The sequence below is a fragment of the Heterodontus francisci genome, chromosome 22 (genome assembly GCF_036365525.1).
Source record: "Heterodontus francisci isolate sHetFra1 chromosome 22, sHetFra1.hap1, whole genome shotgun sequence".
Lineage (NCBI taxonomy): Eukaryota > Metazoa > Chordata > Chondrichthyes > Heterodontiformes > Heterodontidae > Heterodontus > Heterodontus francisci.
Genome location: NC_090392.1, coordinates 53,277,882 through 53,304,219, shown reverse-complemented (window position 1 = coordinate 53,304,219; position 26,338 = coordinate 53,277,882). Strand labels below are relative to the sequence as shown.

The following is a 26,338-nucleotide window of genomic DNA, read 5'->3' as shown; positions in this document are numbered from 1 at the left end:
TAAAGTGGGCACTGCCAGTTACATACATTTACCTATTTTTCCAGATCTTTATATAAAGCACTGATTTTATTTTTAAACTCTGATATGTTCTTTAAATAAACTCAAACTGTAAAAATAAACACTCATACAGACAAGTCCCACGCACTGACGAGTAAGATGTAATAATCATCTAATGTGTTTGGATGACTTGACAACTCAATAATAAATTATTTTACCTATTAAAAATTAGTCCTAGTTCATCAGCGTGTGCGATCTGGAGCTAAAAATAAATATACGGATATAAAAAAAAATGCAAATCTCCAATTTGGACAGTGCGACAAATTTACAGAAAGCTGATATTTACTTAGGAAACAGACACCAGATAAGAACCAAAGGTCAGGGCTGAAAGTGGACATGGCAAAGACACAAAACAGGAGGTAGCACATCAGTTGCCTGTTAAAGGCCCTGTCCAATATTCAGTTCCATTGACTTCAGTAAAACTGAATATTGCACATCTGGTATAACGGGACAAATGCTATTCCATCTGTTTTGTGTCCCTGCTGTGCCCAATTTCAGTCCTGTTCTTTTTAATTACAGTATAAATTCTAAGCTTTAAAATGATTCTGGCACAAAGTAACCTCTATTGTAGTTTTCATGCTTCCACCAATTCAGTGTCAGAATGGTGTCAGCTATTAAGGGTTTGCATACCTGCATCTGCATTTCTCCTTCCGCACATCTCACTACTAAGAGGTAAATATTTGTCTTATCCAATTCATTGATGGCTGCAACATTTGGACATGTATTAGAGTTGCACTATGTTGTATTACTGATATGGGACCAGCAATGTAGGTCCCACTACAGAAAGAGGCTATCAGAACTCAGGAAAAAGAATTCTGAGTTTTATAGTTGCCTCTCCCATTTAGGTAGTTTTATGTCAGGCACCATTCCACATTTGAAAGAGCAGACAGGCAACCTTCTTCCAGACTTCTACCAGCACTGTCTTGACCAAAGCTCTACCAAAGGTAGGCTATGGTCCAATTCTCCATCTCTATGAGGAAACACATATAATATCCCTCTGGCAACTTTTCCAATGTTATGGCAGAAAACAGGAAGTAGAAATGTGGCTTCAAACACATTTCAGTGACATGCCAGATAAAAAACACTTAATCTAAAAAATATTTCACTATTCTTCACATAATATTATCTGTAGCATAGCCTTACCTATTCTGATTTTAAGCTTCAAGTAATAGTGGAATCGAGAGAATTTCTGGTTTCTGTCTCTGATGCTAGGGCCTGACTATAAGACAGTCCCTTGTTTGCTGCTTTTTTTAATGCCTTGAATGGACGGACCAAATGCACTCGCTTCTCGATCCATGTCCTGAAATAGTTCTCTGTATCGAACAGCTGTTCCATTCTCTATCCCTTTCCTAGAAAGGCCAGGCGAGAGGTGTTTAGCTCACACTGCTTTGAACAAGATGACGCCACTGCATTCCACAATTCCTTGTTGGCCTGATGAAGGACCTAGGTGAGCAGTCTAACCATGTCATCTCGGCTCCAGCATCATGTAATAAACACAAGTCAGTGGAGTTACCATTCGAAGATTTTAGCAAAAGAGAATTCTATTCACTGGCAAATATTTTCCAAGTTTTTACCAACTTATTTCCAAATTACAATTTTGTATATATTTTTGCCTTAATAAGGATCGCACAAAGGTTATGTTTGGGACTGAGGATCAGAGAATTAGCCCTATAGAGTTATAGCCCAACTCCAAACTGCACTAGTGAGGGGTTCTGTGTTATAAGCGGGAGAAAAAACATGATTGGCATTGTGCTTTAAAATAACTGCCAAAAATAGGTTTCTGTAATATGTTTATCTGTCACAGTGCCTGGAGCACTATGATATGCATAAAGCTGCTGATACAGCCCATCAAAACAATTAAAGTTAATATTAACACAGCTGTTGCTAATATGTTTTTTTTACCTTATTTAAGACTTCACAAAATAAGGGTTCTAATAATATAGTATAATAATAATATGTGGGGACTTGTGTTTTAAATTTCTTGACTGAAAAGGGTTAATAACACTGTTTATCATCCCTAAATACTACTCAAAACTGCAATATTCCTAACAATAATGTTAAATAATGAAGACAATATAATGCTATAGGGATCATATAAATTCCTGAAGCATCAACTATCGAGTCCACAAGTATCTATGGGGTGATTGATTGTTCTGGATTAGCACAAATGTAAGGTTTCCTTATGCAGAGAGAAACAAATAACAGCAAAGCTGAAAAGGGTTACCTCTTTTAGAGGGTTACTGTCATGGTTAAGTGCTCTATAAATATATAATGCTATGGTGTGTGATGAAATCAGATTATGTTCCAGTCTGAAGGCTTAAACTTTCAAATATTTTGAATAAGAAGTATGGAAGTTTGAAGAAGTAATTGAAAAAGATTGGATTGCCGCAGCAGCTTTACTCAACAATTGGCATGGGGGTTGGGAGGGAAGGGGGCTGTTGGTAAGGAGAGAGGTAAGTAGCCCGAAATTCATCATCTGAAATGAGCGAGCTGCCTGTGGAGGTGTGTCAGCAGCTCACCTAAATGACTGAAGTGAGGCCTGAGCCCCAATTTCCAGCTGGCCTTGCACCTCCCAATTGTGGGCACACGCTGCCTGTGCAGCCCAAAAAATGACTTAGATGCATTTCTGTCCCCATCTGGTCCATCAAGCCTATCCTGCAGAGTCATGCTCCTCAAATTATTGTGATTAGTCACCCCCTACCCTTCAGCAGCCATGTAATTTCCTGGAAGAGGAAAGAAAAAGACAAACAAGACCATTCAAAGGGAAAAAATCTAGAAAATCTCTCCTCCACCCCCTAATCAAAAACTAGTCCAAGCAATCACATTGACCAGGCTTATATTACCAGGTATTTCACCTACCTTTTATAATATGTGATCTCTGCCCCAGCCAAGAAATGGTCCAACTCCACTTTGAACGTTAGTGGGACATCAGCACTCACTGCACGAGCTGGCAACTTGTTTCAAAGGTCTACCATTTTCTGAGAAAAGAACTGCCTAACATCTTACCTAATCCCATCACTATGTAACTTAATTGTGTGACTCCTGGTATTCCACAATCTATCAAATTTTAATAATCTGTCAATTAGAACACAACCTTGTACTTTAACTATTTTATGTACCTCTATCAAATCATCTGAAAGTTTACACATCTCTAAAGTGAATAGACCCAGCCTTTTAAGCCTTACTGAGTAACTAAGGCTGTTTAAGCTTGAGTCATTCTTCTGGTTTTCCATTGAACGATTTCCATAACTTCTATATCACCTTCCAAGTGAGGGGACCAAAACTGAATGCACTATTCTAAATGTGGTCTCATCAAGGTCTTGTAGAAGGACAAAATTGTGCACTATGTTTAATACTGCATAGTTTTATTAATACAAACTAATACCTTATTTGCTTTGGCTACAGCTTAACTAAGCTATTAACTCACTTAAAACGAATACTAAAATAGCACCAACAGAAATTTGTGAGTACTTACTGACCGACAAGTTAAAAAGTACCCAGACAGGGAATCAAACTCCTAAATTAAAAAGTTCAATTTTTTTTGATTAAAACATAAATACCCACTGGTAGCAAACTGTATTTTTGGACAGCAATAAATGTTACTCTGTCCAAATATTTGGGGTCCAAGATAGTGGCTTACATCTTATGGATCTGGCTTTCTATTAGGGAATTTATCATACGATTGGATGTTCATCTTCCCAGTTTTTCATATTTTGGGAAAAATGAAGTGCAACCCTCAGGAAGTTTAGAAGTTTGCCAATGTGAGTCTCTAGAGAAAGAAATAGAATTGACAAAGTGTCTTATCAAATTGATGATGGGCAAGACTGCACTTCAAAAATAGTTCATTAGCTGTAAAGTGCTCTGTGACATCCTGGGCTTGCAAAAGGCTTTATATGAAGACAAGTCTTTCCATTGCCCTGAAAGCACTATGGGAAAATGTGTGTTCTCTAATCTACGTCAGATGCATTTGTAATCATAAAGTTGATTGTTACACAAATAAAGCTGTATTAACATTCGGTTTCAATTCCTAGTTGACCAGTTTGGGGGTCTGATGAAACTTAAGATCCGTCAGGACATAAATTTGTGATTAGCATGCCAGCAAATACTGCAGCAGCAAACTATAGCCCTTATCATACATATTTTTTGTTTTACAAATAATTACATTTTCTTCATACAACACAGCTAAGCCAAACAGATTTTGTCCCTTTGCCATGCTCTTCTTTCCCACTTTTCTCCCTAAGTTACTTTAAAAATAATAAGTTCAGTGAAATGCTTTGAGACCTTTTAACATGATAAAGTGCTATGAATGCAGGGACCATTGCTGCCTTTTGAGCTTTCGTGGCATGCATGCAGGAAGTCTTGATTGAGTTCTTTAATGAAGTGACAGAGAGGGTGGATGAGGATAGTACAATTGATGTTGTGCATATGGACTTTCAAAAAGCATTTGACGAAGTACAGTGCAATACAAGTGTTAGCAAGATTAAAGCCCATGGCATTAAAGGAGTTGTGGTTGCGTGGATATGAAATTGGCTAAGGGACAGAAACCAGTGGCATAGGGTTGTTTTTCAGACTGTAGGAAAGCTTGCAGTGGTGCCCCCAGTGGTCTGTGTTGGGACTGTCAATCATTTTGATATGTATTAATGTCCATGGACTTTTGTATATATGACATAAATTCAAAGTCTGCAGATGACCCAAAACTCAGAAATGTAATAATCAATGAGAAGGACAGTAACAGACTTCAGGAGGACACAGATAGACTAGTGAAATAGGCAGACATATGGTAGATGAAATTTAACATTGAAATGTGGCATGATTCATTTTGGTACGATGAATGTGGAGAGGCAATCTAAACTAAATTTTTGCAATTATAAAGGGGGTGCGGGAATATGGAGCCAGGAATGGAGGTGTACATAAACAAGGCTTTGAAGTTAGCAGAACAGAGGGTGGCACAGTGGCACAGTGGTTAGCACTGCAGCCTCACAGTTCTAAGGACCCGGGTTCGATTCTGGGTACTGCCTGTGCAGAGTTTGCAAGTTCTCCCTGTGTCTGCGTGGGTTTTCGGCGGGTGCTCCGGTTTCCTGCCAAAAGACTTGCAGGTTGGTAGGTAAATTGGCCATAATAAATTGCCCCTAGTATAGGTAGGTGGTAGGGAAATATAGGGACAGGTGGGGATGTGGTAGGAATATGGGATTAGTGTAGGATTAGTATAAATGGGTGGTTGATGGTCGGCACAGACTCGGTGGGCTGAAGGGCCTGTTTCAGTGCTGTATCTCTAAACTAAACTAAACAAGTTGAGAAGGTTGTTAGAAAGGCATAGGGACTCTTTGGGTTTATAAATAGAGGCTCATACAGATTATAAAAACAAAAATAGTTGTGCTAATCTTTTACAAAAGAATAGTTAGGCCCCAGCTGAAGTATTATGGCTAATTCTAGGCAACACACATTAGGAAGCCTTAGAAAGGTGCAGAGCAGATTTACTAGAATAGTATGAGGGATGAAAGACTACAATTACGTGGAGAGACTCGAGAAACTGGGGTTGTTCTCCTTAAAGCAGAAAAGGTTAAGGGAGGATTTGATGATGATCAAAATCTTGAAGGATTTTGATAGAGTAAATTAGAAGAAACTTTTCCTGGTGGCAGAAGGGTCGATAACCAGTGGACACAGATTTAAGTACTGCTGAAAATAGAGACATGTTGTCGAAGCTTTTCGTCTTGCACTCGTCAGGGCAATCACAAGAATAACCAATGTAAGAGAAAACAACAACTATATTGTATGAGAAGAGAGTATTGGCAAGTGAACTATGATTGGTAGAGGCGTTGCCATGGTGAATGCACCAGCTTACGGGGACTGACAGTTAACTGTCAAGCTGTGTTTAAAATTTAAATTGGTCAAGGCATTGCCCTGAGGATGAACCAGCGAATGGATGTCACTTATTTTCTTCAGCTGAAACAGGCGCAATGTTTGTACGTATTCTTTCTCTCTGCAAAGAACAGGGCCTTGTGTATTAATATATGTAGCTTCCAGTACGCACAAATGCACCACACTGTGAGCCCTACTGACAATCTTAAATTGGTTGTCAGCATAATTCTTAGCACGCTGTGGATTATTTAGCACAGATTTAAAGTGATTGGTAAAAGAACCAGAGGTGACATGGCAAAAATTGCAGCAAATAGTTGTGATCTAGAATGCATTATCCGAATGATATGGGGCAGGATTTTCCCTGTGGGCTTCTGGACCCTGCTATCATGGTCAAATGGGGGGCAGAAGCCTCTACTGTATGGGAAACAGTAATTGGGCTGTGATTTTCCCTGAACTGGCCAATTAGTGGCCAAAGGGCAGGCTCGCTGTTCAATTAAGGATGACAGGCAGACTCTTGAAGCTGGAGGGCCAATGGGAGGCCCAGCACTCAAGAAGTAGCAAGTTGCCTTTTCAGCTAAGTGAGAGGGATGACACCTGAAAATTGAGGTGCCCTGTCTCCAATCTTTCCAACTTTGAAGCAAAATATCCCCTCAGCAGCCAGGCCACCATGGTGGAGGGGAACCCCTCCACAGGATGGTCTGTGGCTGCAGTTGTGGTCAGTCAGACAGACAGGGAAGGCCTCTAGCCTGTCTGGAGCAGTGGTCCCCCAGTCTGCCACCAGAAGGTCACCTCCAGGGACAAGTTGGCTGTCGTAGATTGAGAAACTACATTAAAAGATATGATGGTAGACAGGCAATGGCTAACATTTAAAGAATTAATTAATGGTTTACAACAAATTTAAATTCCTTTGAGGCACAAAAACCCAGCTGGAAAGGTGATCCAACCATGGCTAATGAGAGAAGTTAAATATTGTATTAGATCAAAGGAAGGGGCTTATAAAGCTACCAAAAAAGTAGTAAGCCTGAGGAATAGGAGCATTTTAGAATTCAGCAAAGGAAGTCCAAGAAACTGATAAAGAAAGAGAAAATAGAATATGAAAGTAAAATAGCGAGAAACATAAAAACAGACTGTAAATCCCAGAGTGTTGAAAGAGGTGACTGTAGAGATAGCGGATGCATTGGTGGTCATTTTCCAAAATTCTATAGATTCTGGAATGATTCATGCAGATTGGAAGGTAGAAAATTTAACCACACTATTTAAGAAAGGAGGGAGAGAGAAAACGGGGAACTACAGACCTGTTAGCCTGACATCAGTAGTAGGGAAATTGCTAGAATCTATTATAAAGGATATGATAACTGGACACTTAAAAAATAATGGTAGGATTGAGCAGAGTCAACATGGAGTTATGAAAGGGAAGTAATGGTTGACAAACCTGTTAGAATTTTTGGGGGGATGTAACTAGCAGAATAGATAAGGGGAGAAACCAGTGGATGTGGTGTATTTGGATTTTCAGAAGGCTATCAATAAGTTCCTACACAGGAGGTTAGTAAGCAAAATTAGAGCACATGGAATTGGGGGTAATATACTGGCATGGATTGAGAATTGGTTAATGAACAGAAAACAGAGAGTTGGAATAAACGGGTCATTCTCAGGTTGGCAGGCTGTGACTAGTAGGGTACCACAAGGATCAGTGCATAGGCCCCAGCTCTTCACAATCTATATCAATGATTCGGATGTGAGGATCAAATATAAAATTTCCAAGTTTGCTGATGACACAAAACTAGGTGGGAATGTGAGTTGTGAGGAGGATTTAAAGAGGCTTCAAGGGAATTTCGACAGGCTAAGTGAGTGGGCAAGAAAAAGGCAGATGGAATATAATGAGGAAAAACGTGAAGTTACCCACTTTGGTAGGAAAAACAGAAATGCAGAGTATTTCTTAAATGGTGAAAGATTGGGGAATGTTGATATCCAAACGGACCTGGTTGTAAAAGCAAAATACTACGGATGCTGGAAATCTGAAATAAAAACAGGAAGTGCTGGAAATACTCAGCGGGTCTGGCAGCATCTGTGAAGAGAGAAACGGAGTTAACATTTCAGGTCAGGGACCTGGATGTTCTTGTTCATAAGTCACTGAAAGCTAACATGCAGGGGCAGCAAGCAATTGATGACCTTTATTGCAAGAGGATTGCAAGAGGATCTGAGTACAGGAGTAAAAGAGTCCTGCTGCAATTATATAGAGACTTGGTGAGACGACACCTGGAGTATTGCATACAGTTTTGGTCCCCTCACCCAAGGAAGGATATACTTGCCATAGAGGGAGTGCAACGAAGATTCACAGACTGATCCCTGGGATAGCAGATTGTCCTATGAGGAGAGATTGAGGAGACTGGGCCTATATTCTCGAGAGTTTAGAAGAATGAGAGATAATCTCATTGAAGCATAAAAAATTCCTACAGAGCTCAACAGGATAGATGCAGGAAGGGGACACAGTCTTAGCATAAGAGGTAAGTCATTTAGGGCTGAGATGAGGAGGAATTTCTTCATTCAGAGGGTGGTGAATCTTTGGAATTCTCTACCCCAGAATGCTGTGGAGGCTCAGTCATTGAGTATATACAAGAGAGAGATTGATAGATTTCTAGATATTAAAGATATCAAGGGATATGGGGATAGTGCGGGTAAATGGCATTGAGGTACAAGATCAGCCATGATCTAGTTGAATAGCAGAGCATGCTCGAGGGGCCAAATGGCCTGCTCCTATTTTCTATGTTCCAGGCAGTTGCCCTGTTCCCCGATGTCTCTGAGGATCTGGAGGCCAAATGGGAAATTCCAGTCAGCCTCCAACAAGGCCTTAATAGGTCTTCAACAAGGTCAATGGCTACAAGCCACTTGCAGTTGAGACACCCTGCCACCACCCACATCCCGTCTCTGGGAAAATAGACCGGGGCCGGGATGGAGCTGGGGGACAGACACACTGGCGCATTGAGCCTGAAATGCAGCCTATGGTGTAAGCAGATTCAATAATAACTTTCAAAAGGGATTGGATAAATACTTGAAAAGGAAATATTTGCTGGACTATGAGGAAAGAGCAGGGAAGTGTGACTAATTGGATAGCTCTTGCAAAGAGCTAGCACAGGCACAATGGGCTGGATGGCCTCCTTCTGTGCTGTGTCATTCCATGATTCTATGAAATCAAGATAAAGCACACTCTTTAGGCTAAGTGAGGTTAAAAGGCAAGGGATAATTGGAAACTAATGTATATGGCTTCACTCAGTATGCTATATCCAAATCTGGGCATGCTTCACCCACTGTCCGTAATGAAGATTTGGGTTGAAATCTATATGGCAGTGTGGGTTTATCAAAATGCAGGCCATAAATTATTTAAAATCGGGTTAGACACAAAGACAATTTCCTCTTAAGACTTCACGATATATTCAATGAAAATTTCTTCTGTGTAATATGATTTCACACCACATAATAAACAGAGGAAGTCTTCCAAATAATTCTTTTTCACGAAGTACAAATGGCAGAAGCCCATCCAACCCATTCTTCTGTAGGATCCACTGATATCCTCCATCACAGCATCTATCTTGATAATGACTTCAGAGTTTTTCACTCCACTATTTTACCACTATTTTCTCCATTACTTTATATTTTTTGAATATCAGGGAAAGGTCACTTCTCAAAATGATGCTCTCTGTTGTTCACAACTTAATATAATGGTGACCATGAGGCACAAGAATCCCCAAAGCCTATTAGCATAAAATTTAAATTTACCTTTTGGGAATAGTTTTACTGGAGGATTTCAGATACAAACATGAATTTCTGGAATTTTAATGTGCCTGTAGCATGAAAATGGAAATTACTAAGTTCACCTTTGCAATTGTAGAAATGCTATTCTTTAAGGAAAACCTGAAGAAATCATTACCACAACACTCTTGTGCATCTGTAATTAACTGTAATTGAGTGGAAAACACAGAATCATAGAGAGTTCAGCAAAGGAGACCACCTTTTGTCCCATCATACTTACTCTTCAACAAGAATTACTTGCCCTTATCCCTTTTCCATACCCTTGGATCATTTCGATTCCTCCATATTCCTTTCAAACATTGATATAGTCTCATGCTTGAATAGATATATGTGGTAAAACATTCCATGGTGCAATAAACCTAATATCATAAAAAATATCTTAACTTGCTGCTTCTTCCTTCACCCTGAATCTATGGCTCCCTTGTGGTTAAAATGGCAATCAGTGAATCAATCTTTCATGATTTATCCTCTTAAAGCCTTTCATAATCTTGAAAACCTCTTTTAGATCTCCCTTTAACCTCTGTTCTAGTTAAAAATAACATTTCTGAATTTTTTCCCTTTACCATAACCTATATTCTTCTTGCCCCAATGTCTAAGTTATTTGCAAAATAGAAAATTAGAAAGGGCCCAAGAATCTCTTGTGTGGTACCTTGTCAAAGGCTTTTGTAAAGTCCATGCATATCGCATCCAAACAACAACCATAGCATACAAGGCCATGGACCAAGTGCAGGAAAATGGGATTAGTTTGGACGGGTGCTTGATGGTTGGTGCAGGCATGTTGGGCCAAAGGGCCTGTTTCTGTGCTGTAAAACTCTATGACTCTAATATGCCCACCCAGCAAAGCTATGCTTTTATCACTATTGATTTTCCACGTTTCAGCACCTCCCAATTGGTAACCTGCCATTTGATGTGAACAATGGATGTGAGGTAGGACTGGTGAAGTTGGTCAAATTCTTTGATGTGATAGTACTGCAGCAGAGCTTCACAATCATTGAGCAGAGTCAGGATCACAACTCTGCGCCTGATGTTAGGGATATTTGGGTAATATTTTACAGGTAGAAAATGGGTGCAACGAAGGCTAATTTTCGAAAACAATGCCCGGTACGCCACCCACACTAGGTGCCTATGGACCCATGTTACCAGCCTAAAAGAGGCATTAAACTCCTTATATATGTAAATAAGGATCCCAATGCCCACACTAAATTGGTGAACTATGAGCATCGAAGACTTCAACCCACCCTCCTGCTGCCAGTGAGATACCTTTATAATGTTGTTACCTTTGATTTTTTTTTAATTTTCTTCTTTTCTTATACTCCCTGTTAGCTTTCATTATCCTACTCTTAACCTTTTTTTCTTATTTTCCCCTACTCTGTTTTAGTTTTCTCATTACTATTTTTCACATTGCCCTTATGAACCATCTTCTTCAACATTAATTGATGCCTAACCTTAATTTATCCATGGCATCCTAAAACTATAGTAGTTACCTTCTTTTTCCATGGAATATACTTATTCTGTAACTTTGCACTCTCTATTTTAAAATCATCCTTCCATTCTGCTACAGTCCTGTGTATCAATTTCTCCTTGCATCTTACTTCAGCTAGTTCACTCCTTATCTTTCTAAAACCTTCCCTAATTCAGTCTGGTGTTCCAGTTTTTCTACTAATTTTCACCCTTTCCAGATGAATCTCATCATATAGTGGTCACAACTCCCAAGCTGTTCATCACATTTCGCTCATCTACCTGATCCATTTAATTACTCATAACCAGGTCTAGCACCTTATATGTCTACTAACACATTGTTTGTGGAAGGAGTCCTGTACACATATTAGGAATTCTATTCCCTTTTCTCCATTTATTCCCTATCTGATAAAATCAGTAAGTACATAATTCAAATCTCCATGAAAACAAGGATGTCATTCCTACTCATCTCATTGATCTGATTGCAGATTTCCTCTTCCATATCCTCCCCACAATTTAAAGGTACATAATACATTACTAGTAGTGTAATAAGGGCTAGAACTTTACATTGGGCCGGAGGCCCCACCCACCTGCAGAAAAAGTCGATGGCGAGCCTGCCTTTGGCAGGCCTGGAAGCCACACCATAATTTTACATGGCCCAGACTCTTAATTGGCCTCAGGCAGGGCTTCTGCCCCCTCTGAGGCAGGAAGTCCTGCCTACAAGAGCTGCTGGCCAATCAGCAGGCCAGCAGCTATTCAGTCCCAACAGCGCTACCAGGAGTGGTGGCCACTGCTGGGACTGCACTTAGCCAGGACTGGCAACATGGACGAGGCCTCAGAATACAGGTAATTGTGGGGCCTCCTCAGTGACAATCAGCTGGGCCCTGGTGATGGCGGGTCACTTGGGGAGGGGGGGAAAACTCTGTTGGGTGCCTGACCAGGAAGACTCCCCACATCCCACAAGGTGGTCACCAGTTTTACTAGGCGGCCTATTGAGCTACTGAACCGCCCGCCCACCACTGGTAATATACCAGCAGTGGCGGGAGGAGGTCCCGAAGTTGCAATTAATTATTCACTTAAGGGTCTCAATTGGCCTGGGGCGGGCGGGTCATTTGTCACCTCCCCTGCTGCTCGTAAAATTGCAGTGGGGTGGGAAGACAACAGGAACAGCACCCCCCCACCTCCCACTCAATTTTACGCCTACCAGCCCGCTCCATGTAGGAGCATAAAATTATGGCCAAGTTTTTTATTTTAGCTTTGACTCCAACCATATTGGCCCTTTATCTTGGCTATTTCAACCCACCCTACAGTGTATGTACAGCCCTCTTTTTACAAATATTATGGGGACTAAATTGGATGGCTACTGAAAACAGGCCATGAATTGACTTCCCTAATCGTCCTGCCCCTCCCTATTCTAGAACATGGCCAGAAAGGTAGTTCTGAGATTGTCACTTGCGAAGTCCTGCTCTTAAATTTGTTTCCTAATCTGCTCAATTCATCTTTCAGGACTTCCAGCCTGCTTTACCTGCATCATGGGGTCAAATATGGAATACATTGACAGGTTATTCTCTCTCTTCTGACAAATCTTTTCCTGTCTACTCAACATGTCCCATACCCTAACTCCCGGAAGACATTAAATTATTTGGAATAGTCAGTCTGGACAGCAAATTATTGTATCAGCCCCTCTGAATATTGAATACTCTGGCACTACTACATTTCTAGTGGTGTTGTTAATCTCCCTGTCTTGAGCCATCCCTCATATATTGGTGCCACTGATATTTATGTGATGACCTTCCCCAGTGTCCTCATTTTCGCCACAGGCAGCTACAGCTTCAAATTTGTTTGAAAGCACAAGTTGCTCCAGGTGTTCCTGTTCTACCTTTCCTTTCTGCCATTCCCCAACCCACTCAGATCATCAGGCCATCTTTCCTTCTCCACTTCCTGCTTCCTGTTTGTCATCATTGAGACTACCTTCTCAAAGTATCGCTCCAGAAACTGGTCTTCCTCCCTGTTGTGTAGGATTGGCTCCAGCTCTTTCTCAAGTTCAGAGATTTTGAGCTTGAACAATTTGACTTGTTGACACTTCCCATAGAGGTGTTTGCCAAGTCAACACTGGTGCCTGAATAGCACACCTTGCAAGAATGACACATCACTCTCTCTTCTTGTTCAGCTATTTTTAGGTTTAGTTCTTTACACTACTTTAAAATTAATATCACTTATGCACAATAGTTAATCTAGTTAGAACCTCTTGCCCCTCTGCCCTGAATTTCCACTCTCTCCAAATTCCCATTTTGGAAGACCATCCTCTCATTCTGTGAAAAAAAATTTAAACAGCTCAGACAGTGATGATTGTTAAAATTCTGGGACAAGGGCCAAAAGAAAGTGTTATATTTTGGGTGTTTCTTTCCTTATTTTTGCTCTATTTTTGGCTGCCATGTTTCACACTATTTTGCAGGTGAGCCCTAGCTTACTGTGTTCCAGTGAGAGCTTTCACTTGTCCAAATGTCGATGTAAATTTCAAGCACACAAAGGGGAAGAGCAACTGTAACCCATTTACTGTATTTTAAATGGGTTACCACCAATGTTAAAATAACATGGATAGAAAAGTCCAGGCAGAGAACCCTCATTATTTATTTCAGCCACAGAATAAACTACAATAAAGTGTGTCTGCCAAATTTATTAAACACTGAATAAAAAAGTGAATAGTGGCTGTAACACAACTTATACATTTAGAGTAATTAGTAAGCCTTGCTAACTCTTCAACTATTAGAAAATAGTATTCTTATGTAGCACCTCCTTTCTGTTTCTCGCCACCTTCTGGCTCATATGTTTTTAAAGGGTTCAGACAGATGCCCCACTTTGAAAGAGACAGGCTGCTAAAGACATTAAAATGCCTCAGACCCAGTAAATTTAAATAATTGTATAAGATTAAAAACAGATGTCAATTAAAATATGTATTTAAATAAATTGCACTTGAATTGAATAGCTTGGCTTCTCCATTGGACATCTGGTCAACAATGACCAATACAGCAACAATTATATTGAAATGAATTGGAATATTACTTTGTCAATTAAAATGACTTTAACCCCTTATAAACTAGGTGACAGAATTAATGAAGTTCATGCCAAGCTGAATCGGAGACAAAAATGCTTTCTGTTGCCATTAGAATAAGGTCACAAGGAAGATTGGCTAGTCATCTTGCAAATTTCATGTTAGCCGTAGGATGAGTTCAAGATAGATCTATATATGCGGTGACTCATGCAAGGCTTTAAGCTGCCAACAATAAAAGATGGGGGTGAAGGAACAAGGCCCACTAAAAAAGGAAAGAGCAGGTTTGCTTCATTTACACAGCATACAAACTCAGAATTTAAAGTTAGTGCTCCTTCATCGGCCATGTCACTATTTCCAACATTCTATAAAATTTGGTTATGAATCTTAAAAGCATAGCTATTTCCTTTTAGATATTTATTGCTGCTTCCCAACTCCTACTTTTGTCAAACATAATAAGGATATATTCTGAATATATCTAGTTAGATCTTGCCGATTAGGACAAGAAGAGAGGAGTGGAACAGGAAAGAATCAGCTCAATTGGCAGGGAAATCTGTCATCCAATTAGGTTTATTATTGACAGCAAGTGACAAAAAAAAAGTAGAGATGTGGTTTTATGCGGATGTCTATGCAAATTGCTGCATCTAGCATAAGTCCACTACACTTGGTTATAGCAATCTTGAAAATGATAGAAAGAAACCCAGTCATTTTATGCTGGCTTCTTCTGATCTGGAGCCAGAAATTTAGGAGTAGCCACAAATGCCTTCCAAATAACCTTAGGAGGTTACAAGATTCAGCTGAACATGAAAATCACCTGGATTTGACTATTTAGACCACCTCCCCAGAGGGAGTATTTGAGTAATGTCATGCAGGGGACAAGTCAAGTGTAGCTCAATTTTAGCAAATACCACAACTACTCAATTTTAGACTATTGATCAGCAATGCCACAGGAGACCTACTGAACTTAGTAATAAATAAACTATGAATCAATATGCAGAGTAGCAAAAATTATTCCACCTTCATATAGTGAAGTGAAATATCACACAAATAACCATTTGCTGTGATCATTTATCTGCCTCTGGTCTAACTTCACTACACATACAGAGTCTGAATCATGAAGGCAATTTTTTAACACAAATGTGTAAACGTGCATATAATTCTATCCTTAAAAATCTGATTCAATGATAATAGTGTACAACAACTGCTTTAAAGTTTGTCTACACAATAATAGTGAATGCATTTCAATTTAATTCATCCAATGTGGAGATTTTTGTCATATTTCTGAGTGACATAAGGCCCTACACAAATGTAAGGTTTTGCTTCCTTAAACAGAAGCTGCTTTACTGCTATGACATTGCAAATCAGAATTTATTACTGATCATTTCCACCAGAAGTCATGAGTTCACCTCCCACTATTTGTATTGGGGTCATATAGAAACTGTTCCACCCTATGAATATTTTCTAAGCAGAAAACCATAGCTTAAAAGGCTTCAGAAATGGCAAACAGGATCTACAGCATGTTTTCAAAGTAAATCTGTTATTTTTCTAAGGGTTTTTTTAGTGCACCTTGTTGAGTAAAGTATGAAAATACTACAACCAAGGTAATGCTCAATTTTAAGATGATTTAGTGTTGTTGGATAGCACATTATCTGTTGATTGCTAGACTGAGCCCAGTCTTCAATGAAAAGAGTTTGTGTAGATTGACTCAATTCTTCGAGGCAAAGATCCACAGGACAAAACTGCCAACAAATCACTGATATTAAAATAATCTCTCAGAGACAATATTAGGATGGGAAATGAGTCACTTCTATAAACAGTGCTCTTTTGAAGTAGGGATTAAGAATGTTGGTGGAGAAAGCTTTATTCTGTCTCATACCATGCTATACCTGAATTGCTATGCTATCCTCATGCTAGCAGCATGTTATTCTACAGAATCAGCATCTCTCATATTAATGATTGCAAAGACTGCATTTCCCAGTCACAGCATTTTAAATTCACACGTATTCAGAAGTGGTCTTCAATAATGCAACCTCTTTTCAGGAAACGTGAATCTTCAATTTTAAAGCGTATTTATGTTGTGCAGGCAAAAGTGATAGAAGGAGTTAACTCAGCAGTATCTATTCCAAATTCAACATTTGAAAATAAAGCATTCCAGCTGGAATCCATAGCTTAAAACTTTAAGGAAGCAGGTTAGAAAAAAACTTTGGAACAAGCTCAAACCGGGTGTCAGCAGTAACAGACACAATTAAGTCCAAGCAGCACATTTTTTGAAATTATGCTGCATTACAGGATGGAGGATAGAAAGCTGATTCAAAGAGTCAACCCTTCAAATTGGCCTGCCTGTTTCTCCATGTTCATGCCAGTAAAGACAACTGATTTGCTAACATTTTGCACAACAGCAGTTCCCTACAGGATAAGAGTGCCAACATGGCTTTAGATTTAATTACTCTTATTCTACAGTGTTATGATGATGTGATAGATTCTTTATTTACTAACTTTTGTGCTGCAACCTCATATCTGTATGAATTGGAAATAAAAATCCCAAAACATCTATTGGTTTTCAAACTCGTTATAGAATCACCACAGTACACTTTTTATTTAGGACAGACACTAATATCTGTGTGCAGTAATGGGCAATCTATAAACAGTGGTGTTGCTAGTGCTGGCCATATACAGATCCAGCCTTGCTCCCTTGGTTGAGGATATATTGTGACACTCTTTATTGGATACGCTCAGAATCTATGTTTGGCAAGATAAGATGTTTTCGTAAACAGATATCTAGTATCTATCAATTTAGCACCTATCTGCACAGTGGCAAAGTTTCAATTAAGAAGCCTTCCATATTTCTTGAATAAAATTAATTTCTCTAACCTATTTAAAACCATATTTGGGATGACTGTTCTCACCAATTCCTTAGTTACATATGGAGATTATCTTTTCCGTGGTTTAGGTTGATATTTAATGAACATTTTAGTCAAATTTATTTTAGCATAGTTAGACTGACTACAACAAAAAAATCATGACCTGTGGTTCTAATTGTACAGTATTTTCATACCTTTTTTAATGATTACAGTATAGGGTAGAAATTACTATTGTCAACATTATTGTATGCATATTTTAACAGACATGTACCAAATTCCTCTCTGCACTACTTTAATGGAGGTATCAACCCATGCAAAGCAAAATCGAGGTATTAATCTGTTTATTTCAAAAGAATGAATGCCTCTGCTAAAACAGCAGAGAGAGAGTGACTTGGTATAAGCACAATTAATATTGATATAGGAATAATGGAACATCGGAGCAGGATTATGCCATTCAGCCCATCGAGCCTGCTCCGCCATTCAATATGATCATGGATGATCATCCACTTCAATGCCTTTTCCCACACTATCTCTATATCCCTTTATGCAATTGGTATATAGAAATCTGTCAATCTCTGCTTTAAACATACTCAATGGCTGAGCTTCCACAGCCCTCTGGGGGAGAAAATTCCAAAGATTCACAACCCTCTGAGTCAAGACATTTCTCCTCATCTCAGTCCTAAGTGGCTTCCCCCTTATTTTGAAATTGTGTCCCCTGGTTCTAGACTCCCCAACCAAGGGACATGAGTGAACCAGATAGTTTTTTTTTTACGACAGTCTGGTAGTTACATGGTCATCATTATGGATACAAGCATTTTATTCCAGATTTATTGATCAACTGAATTTAAACTTCCCTGCTGCCATGGTGGGATTTGAATTCAGTCTCTGGATCATTAATCTAGGCTTCTGGATTACTAATTCAGTAACATAACCACTATGCTACCGTTCCCATGATAATATCAATTAATGATAATATCACTGATAGTAATTCCTATTCTTATCCATTTTCTAATTAAAAATCTTGCATGGGGTGCACTCCCTGATCACAAACCTTACTAACCCATTGACCTGAAGGTTCCTCCCAACTCCATTGTTGTCTTGTGTTTGATGTACATATGTAACATCCGCACACACACACATATCCCCCTGGCCAGCAATTGGGAATGCTAAGCTTATGTGCAGTCCGGGATATCCAGTTATCATCCACCCCAAACTCTGGTGAGGAGAGTGCTTATTTTGAATGGCACAGCTCGCTTCTACTTGTAAATGTGGAGGTCTCAGTCTGTCCTGCTAACTCTAAAGGAGTTGGTATAAAATAGCACAGAACAAAATGGATAAAGCAGAACATGCTGAATGCACAGACAAATCTGGCAGGAAGCCATGTCACACAGAATGATGAACACCAATCACAAGGTGCTTAAAATTTGCTGTCGCATGCATCTTAATCAAAACTTGTTCTACTGCATAAATATCAGTGTTGCAATGGAAGAGATACAGTCTTCAGGATAATATTGATGTCAAGGCATCATAGTAGACATTTTCCTTTTCAGTTAATCAGAATTACCCACAGCTCCTAATTTTCCATCCAATAAAACTGATGGATGAAAAGTCACAGTCCAGGGGAATGCAATTTCCCAATGTGTGCTAAAGCAGAAAATTATACATTGCAAAACATCTTAAAAGGGGTATCATACCTTGTATTTAACCCAACAGTCTGAATTGCTCCACCAGTATGTAGATGATTTAGAGAATGAAGAAAGTCCTCAATTTTGTAAGACAGATAATTATTACATCCAACTGTCCTGGTATTTCGATTCATACATGTTTCAACTCACTCAAATTCCAAAGCTCTTATTCCATGTCTGGTTCATTAAATGTAAACTGGACACTGTGTCAGAAGTATACTCGTTGAAGAAATATACTGAACTCTTTTTTTTATTTTTTACATTTAAGTGGATGTACATTAAAAATCAAAATACTTAGAATGTTAAAATGATTCAATTACACTCTCTATTTAAAAAAACCCTTACTGGAGTAGAATTCTTTTGTATGGTTCCTGAGTCCAGTATTTGAAACATTCATATTTGGGATAATTGGCACAAAACAAAGTTAGCAGTGCATTTTAGTGGTGAACTAAAAGTACTTTAAGATGCAGCAATAGAAAACATACAAAGTAATGACCTCTCGTGTATGTCTGCTGAACCAGTGGATTACAGAACTCACTCAGTTGGGCTTGGTGACTCTTCTTTCAATTTCTTCCTTGTACTGTAACCTCTGTATGTTGACTGTATGATCACAGCAGCTTGCTGTTCAGCTGGATTTCTTGTTTCCTCCTCATTATCCTTCAAATAAAAAAAAACTTTAAAATAAGAAAACTGCTTATAAGACAATAAAATCCTTCTTTGAATGATAAGCACAACCCTTAATTACCATCACAGGCAATTCCTCTGGGGATTGAACTTGTTCTATTGCTTCTTCTGTTGGTGCTGTTTCCATTGTGAGATCTTCTTCTGGTGCTGCTTCAATCATCAGAGAGGCTGTGTCTTCCGATGGACCTTGTTCTGGTGCTGCTTCAATCATCAGAGAGGCTGTGTCTTCCGATGGACCTTGTTCTGGTGCTGCTTCAATCATCAGAGAGGCTGTGTCTTCCGATGGACCTTGTTCTGGTGCTGCTTCAATCATCAAAGGGGCTGTATCTTCACTAGGGCCTTCTTCTGGTGTTGCTTCAATCATCACCGAGGCTGTGTCTTCCCATGGACCTTCTTCCGGTGCTGCTTCAATCATCAGAGGGGCTGTATCTTCACTAGGGCCTTCCTCTGGTGCTGCTTCAATCATCAGAGGGGCCATGGCTTCCCATGAACCTTCTTCTGGCGCTGCTTCAATTATTTGAGGGGATTTGTCTTCCCGTGGACCTATTGCTGGTTCTTGAGTTGTCGGAGAGGCTGTATCATCCAACTTGGGTGCCAACTTTAGGCTCCAGCCTTCTTTTTCCCTTTCCTATGAAAAACAAGTGAATTATTATTTTAATTTTAGCACAATTTTAAGACATTGTGAAAGCTGCTTTACGAGCAGAACAATCAACTCTTGCTCATTTAAGCAAGGAGTCAATCATGTAGGCTTACAAATATTACCTAGTTTAGTGTTAGCTCACTCCTATAAATAAATGTAGCTCCATGGGGGAACGATTCTAGATTGTTTGCAAGGTGGAATAAAAGTATAAATCAGTTCTTTATAAATAGATTTATAATTTGTCTCACTCCTTTTCATCAAAAATCTCATCCCTAATATATTGTCTATGTTAGCATAGGAACAGGAACAGGCATTTCAGCCCCTCATGCCAGCTCCACCATTCAGTTGGATCATTTTGGTCTGTACCTCAACTTCATTTGTTAGCCTTATTCCAAATCCCTTGCTACCCTTGCCTAACAAGCATCTATCAATCTCAGTCTTGAAAGCTCCAATTGTCCCAAATCTGCCTTTTTGGGGGACATAATTCCATATTTCTACCACCTGTTGAATGAAAAGGTGCTTCCTGATTTCCTTTCTAAATGGCTGAACTTGAAATTTAAGATTATGTCCTCTCATTCTTGATTCCCCATCAGAGGATGCATCTACCCTATCAAATTGTTTTAAAATTTTAAACACCTCGATCAGATCACTCCCCTCAACTTCTTACGCTCAAGGAAATTCAAGCTAAGTTTACGCATCCTGTCCTCATAATTTAACTCTCTGAACTCCAATCTCATTCTGATGAATATGTGCTGCACCCCCTCCAAGGCCAATATATCTTCCTGAAGTGAAGTGCACAAAACTAAACGCAATATTCCAGCTTGGGTCTGAAGAAGGCACTATACAACTGAAGCATAAATTCCTCCCGTTGTAATCCAGCTCCCTTGAGATAAAAGTCAACATTCCATGAGCCTTTTGATTGCTTTTAGTACCTGTCTACTAGCTCTATATAATTTGTGTACTTGGACTGTCAAATCCCTTTACTCCTTGATAGTTCCTAGTCTCTCACTATTTAGAAAATAAACCCCTTGGGTCCAAAGTTGATGACCTCATCCTTGCCCATATTGAACTCCATCTGCCATAGTTTTGCCCACTCACGTAATTTATGGCCTTTTGCTCCCATCTGCACTGCTTACTGTCCCTCCAAATTTCGTATCATCTACAAACTTGGATATTCCTTCATCTAAGTCATTCATAAATATGATGAAAAGTTGAGACCTGAGAACAGATCCCAGAGGAATAGCACTTGTCACACTTGAAAGTCTGACTACAGCTCTGAGAACTCATAACACAAAAGGTTCCTGGGTTAGATACAAAATCTCGTTAATCACCTTTCATCAACCATGACTGTGTCTGCAAAAGAGCATGTTATTTTATGAATATTACTTTAGAAAAATACATGTCCAGCGCACCTTTTAGTTCACTTTTGTTTATTTTCATCTAATAACAATGCAATTACTACCTCTGCTTCCAAGAATTGTTGAAAAGCCTCTCCCTGATGAATGAGTAGCCAGAATTTTCAAACCAGTGATATTTCAATGTTGATGTTAATGGGCCACTGCAGATGTTAAAGTAATATCATTCACAAAATTTAGACAAGTGAGTTGATTCAATTAACTACTGAGAATGGCCTCAGGTACCATCGCAGAAGTGTGCTGAGTTAGCTGGTCTCAGATGGGATCATAGAAAGGTTCCTATCATTAGCCTGAACTCTATTGGTTTGGAAAGCAAAAAAAACAGCAGGTTTTAATTCTTTTCTGGAAGTATGGATGTGTGAAGGTCAGAAAAGGGCAGGACTGGGCTGTGATGTTCCTGTAGTTGAATGGACTGCTGACATTCATTTTCAATACACACAAAAGTAACTCAGCAATGGAACTGCACCCAAGAAAGAAGAAAGGAGAATCAGGAAACTGGTAGAGAAATATTCTCTTATAGAAACACAAGGAAAATACATATAGAGAGTAGGTTCCAATGTGAGGCAAGTTACAAGTGCCGATGTACGCCTGGAATTTCCACTGGGGTTTTCCCCATTTCTGCTCGGCTTTTCCCCATTTCTACAGGGGTTCTGCCAATCTTCCACTGAAACTATAGCAGGAGATTGAGAAAAGGTCAGAGAAATTCTACCAGATACAGTTCACTTGGTTTGTGGCTTATGTAAGAGATGTCCCTTAATATGCCGGTGCCAAACATCAAACCCAGAAATATTTGACGATTGTTAAAGGTCAGCTCTACCATTCTTTTCATTATTGCTGGAGGAAAAAGTTATTTTACTACTACAGTTGTTCTTCCTTTCCTGCTCTGTAACCTTTGTATTTTACCTTCAATATCATAGATATAGTCTGTTTGGAGATGAATGAGAGATCCTTCGGAACATTTATACACTTCATTGATGTATCCTCAGGGCTTTCTGGCTTGGTCTGCAAAAAAAAGTGAATAATTATTCGAGTAATACTATATGATTGTAGCAACCATGGCAATCTTATACTCTTTAGAGTAGCGATCAAAAATATTCCAACTGCAAAGTCAGTTGTGACTTATCACACTTACGAACTATAAAAATGAACTGATGAATTAACCTTCCAAAAAATGGATATATTTTTGCTACCAGACAAAATGGAGTAAGAGATCAGGTGACCGCTCCTGTACTGCGAATATATATAATGACTGCTGGAGACTGAAACCATCATGTCTGGACCAGCCTTGAAGAAAGCAATAGAAATGCTAATGGCCCCATTCCATGTTAATGGCTACCTTTTAACCAGTTGGACAACAAAGAACAAGAACAAAGAACAGTACAGCACAGGAACAGGCCATTCGGCCCTCCAAGCCTGCGCCGATCTTGATGCCTGCCTAAACTAAAACCTTCTGCACTTCCGGGGACCGTATCCCTCTATTCCCATCCTATTCATGTATTTGTCAAGATGCCTCTTAAACATCGCTATCGTACCTGCTTCCACCACCTCCCCCGGCAGCAAGTTCCAGGCACTCACCACCCTCTGTGTAAAGAACTTGCCTCGCACATCCCCTCTAAACTTTGCCCCGCTCACCTTAAACCTATGTCCCCTAGTAACTGACTCGTCCGCCCTGGGAAAAAGCTTCTGACTATCCACTCTGTCCATGCCGCTCATAACTTTGTAAACCTCTATCATGTCGCCCCTCCACCTCCGTCATTCCAGTGCAAATAATCCGAGTTTATCCAACCTCTCCTCATAGCTAATGCCCTCCAGACCATCCTGGTAAACCTCTTCTGTACCCTCTCCAAAGCCTCCACGTCCTTCTGGTACTGTGGCGACCAGAATTGCACGCAATATGGCCTAACTAAAGTTCTGTACAGCTGCAGCATGACTTGCCAGTTTTTATACTCTATGCCCCGACCGATGAAGGCAAGCATGCCGTATGCCTTCTTGACTACCTTATCCACCTGCGTTGCCACTTTCAGTGACCTGTGGACCTGTACGCCCAGATCTCTCTGCCTGTCAATACTCCTTAGGGTTCTGCCATTTACTGTATACTTCCCACCTGCATTAGACCTTTCAAAATGCATTACTTCACATTTGTCCGGATTAAACTCCATCTGCCATTTCTCCGCCCAAGTCTCCAACCGAGCTGTATCCTGCTGTATCCTCTGACAATCCTCATTACTATCCGCAACTCCACCAACCTTTGTGTCGTCCGCAAACTTACTAATCAGACCAGCTACAATTTCCTCCAAATCATTTATATATACTACAAAGAGCAAAGGTCCCAGCACAGATCCCTGCGGAACACCATTAGTCACATCCCTCCATTCAGAAAAGCACCCTTCCACGGCTACCCTCTGTCTTCTATGACTGAGCCAGTTCTGTATCCATCTTGCCAGCTCACCTCTGATCCCGTGTGACTTCACCTTTTGTACCAGTCTGCCATGAGGGACCTTGTAAAAGTATTTACTGAAGTCCATATCGATAACATCCACTGGCCTTCCTTCATCAATCATCTTTGTCACTTCCTCAAAAAACTCAGTCACGACCTCCCCTTCACAAAACCATGCTGCCTCTCGCTAATAAGTTCTTGTTTCCAAATGGGAGTAAATCCTGTCCCGAAGAATCCTCTCTAATAATTTCCCTCCCAATGACGTAAGGCTCACTGGCCTATAATTTCCTGGATTATCCTTGCTACCCTTCTTAAACAAAGGAACAACACTGGCTATTCTACAGTCCTCTGGGACCTCACCTGTAGCCAATGAGGATGCAAAGATTTCTGTCAAGGCCCCAGCAATTTCTTCCCTTGCCTCCCTCGGTATTCTGGGGTAGATCCCATCAGGCCCTGGGAACTTATCTACCTTAATGCTTTGCAAGACACCCAACACCTCCTCCTTTTTGATAATGAGATGACTGAGACTATCTGCACTCCCTTCCCTAGGCTCATCATCCGCCAAGTCCTTCTCTTTGGTGAATACTGATGCAAAGTACTCATTTAGTACCTCGCCCATTTCCTCTGGCTCCACACATAAATTCCCTTCTCTGTCCTTGAGTGGGCCAACCCATTCCCTGGTTACCCTCTTGCTCTTTAACAATGACCTTTGCAGACATAAGGCTAGATTTTACATTGGGTGGACGAGAGCTGGCCACCGACGAAAAAGTCAGTGGCGAACCCTCTTCCACCTCGCCTGGGGATCCGTCCCGTATTTTACGGGTCCCCAGGCTTTAACTGTTCTTAGGCAGGACTTCCACCTGCTTGAGGGAGGAATTCCCACCTCATTGAGCTGCCGGCCAATCAGTGGTGGCCACTGCTGGGACTGCAGCCCAGCCGACCAAAAAGGATGCCTGGGAGCCGGGATCCAAGGTGAGTTTTGGTTGCCTCGCCGGGGGTAATCGGTTGGGCCCCGGAGAGGCAAGGGTGGTTGTTTGGGGGGAAGGGGGCATCTTGGTTCCTGGAGGTGGTTGGGGAAGTGGGGGGCGGCGCTCAATCGGGCACCCTTTGCCTGATTGTCAGGACCCATCCCCGGGGCGCTGAGAGGCCGCCAGCTATTACTGGGCAGCCTTTCCCGGCTCCAGGACGCCCGCTTGCCACACGTAAAATCCATGTGTAGGTGGGCAAAGGCCCTTAAGTGGTCGGTAATTGGCAACTTTAGGGCCTTGATTGGGCTGGGGTGGGCAGCCCGTTTCTTGCCCCCCACCCCCCCACCCTACGCAAAGTGGGGCAGAGGCAGGAGCAGGTCGGGAACATAGAACATAGAACATTACAGCGCAGTAATTCAGCCCTCGTTGTTGCGCCGACCTGTGAAACCATCTGACCTACATTATTCCATTTTCATCCATATGTCTATCCAATGACCACTTAAATGCCCTGAAAGTTGGCGAGTCTACTACTGTTGCAGGCAGGGTGTTCCACGCCCCTACTACTCTCTGTGTAAAGAAACTACCTCTGACATCTGTCCAATATCTATCACCCCTCAACTTAAAGCTATGTCCCCTCGTGTTTGCCATCACCATCCGAGGAAAAAGGCTCTCACTATCCACCCTGTCCAACCCTCTGATTATCTTATATGTCTCTATTAAGTCACCTCTTCTCCTCCTTCTCTCTAACGAAAACAACCTCAAGTCCCTCAGCCTTTCCTCGTAAGACCTTCCCTCCATACCAGGCAACATCCTAGTAAATCTCCTCTGCACCTTTTCCAAAGCTTCCACATCCTTCCTATAATGCGGTGACCAGAACTGCACGCAATACTCCAGGTGCGGCCGCACCAGAGTTCTGTACAGCTGCAGCATGACCTCGTGGCTCCTAAACTCGATCCCCCTACTAATAAAAGCTAACATACCATATGCCTTCTTAACAGCTCTATTAACCTGGGTGGCAACTTTCAGGGATTTATGTACCTGGAAACCAAGATCTCTCTGCTCATCTACACTACCAAGAATCTTCCCATTAGCCCAGTATTCTGCAATCCTGTTACTCCTTCCGAAGTGAATCACCTCACACTTTTCCGCATTAAACTCCATTTGCCATCTCTCAGCCCAGCTCTGCAGCCTATCTATGTCCCTCTGTAACCTACAACATCCTTCGGCACTATCCACAACTCCACCGACCTTCGTGTCATCCGCAAATTTACTAACCCACCCTTCTACACCCTCATCCAGGTCATTTATAAAAATGACAAACAGCAGTGGCCCCAAAACAGATCCTTGCGGTACACCACTAGAAACTATACTCCAGGATGAACATTTGCCATCAACCACCACCCTCTGTCTTCTTTCAG

The 26,338-nt window shown here is 40.7% G+C and overlaps 1 protein-coding gene across 3 annotated transcripts in view; it reads right to left on the bottom strand.

Annotated features, from left to right (window-relative positions):
* LOC137381373 (fibrous sheath CABYR-binding protein-like) overlaps positions 1 to 26,338 on the bottom strand; it is a 71,829-nt gene that overhangs the window by 10,111 nt on the left and 35,380 nt on the right. For all 3 annotated transcript variants that reach the window (XM_068053857.1, XM_068053859.1, XM_068053858.1), the window contains 3 exons: positions 22,419 to 22,517; positions 19,522 to 20,088; positions 19,315 to 19,433 (listed from right to left, as the gene is read on the bottom strand). In XM_068053857.1, the coding sequence (XP_067909958.1) occupies positions 19,315 to 19,433; positions 19,522 to 20,088; positions 22,419 to 22,517 (785 nt within the window). The remainder of the gene's footprint in view (positions 1 to 19,314; positions 19,434 to 19,521; positions 20,089 to 22,418; positions 22,518 to 26,338) is intronic.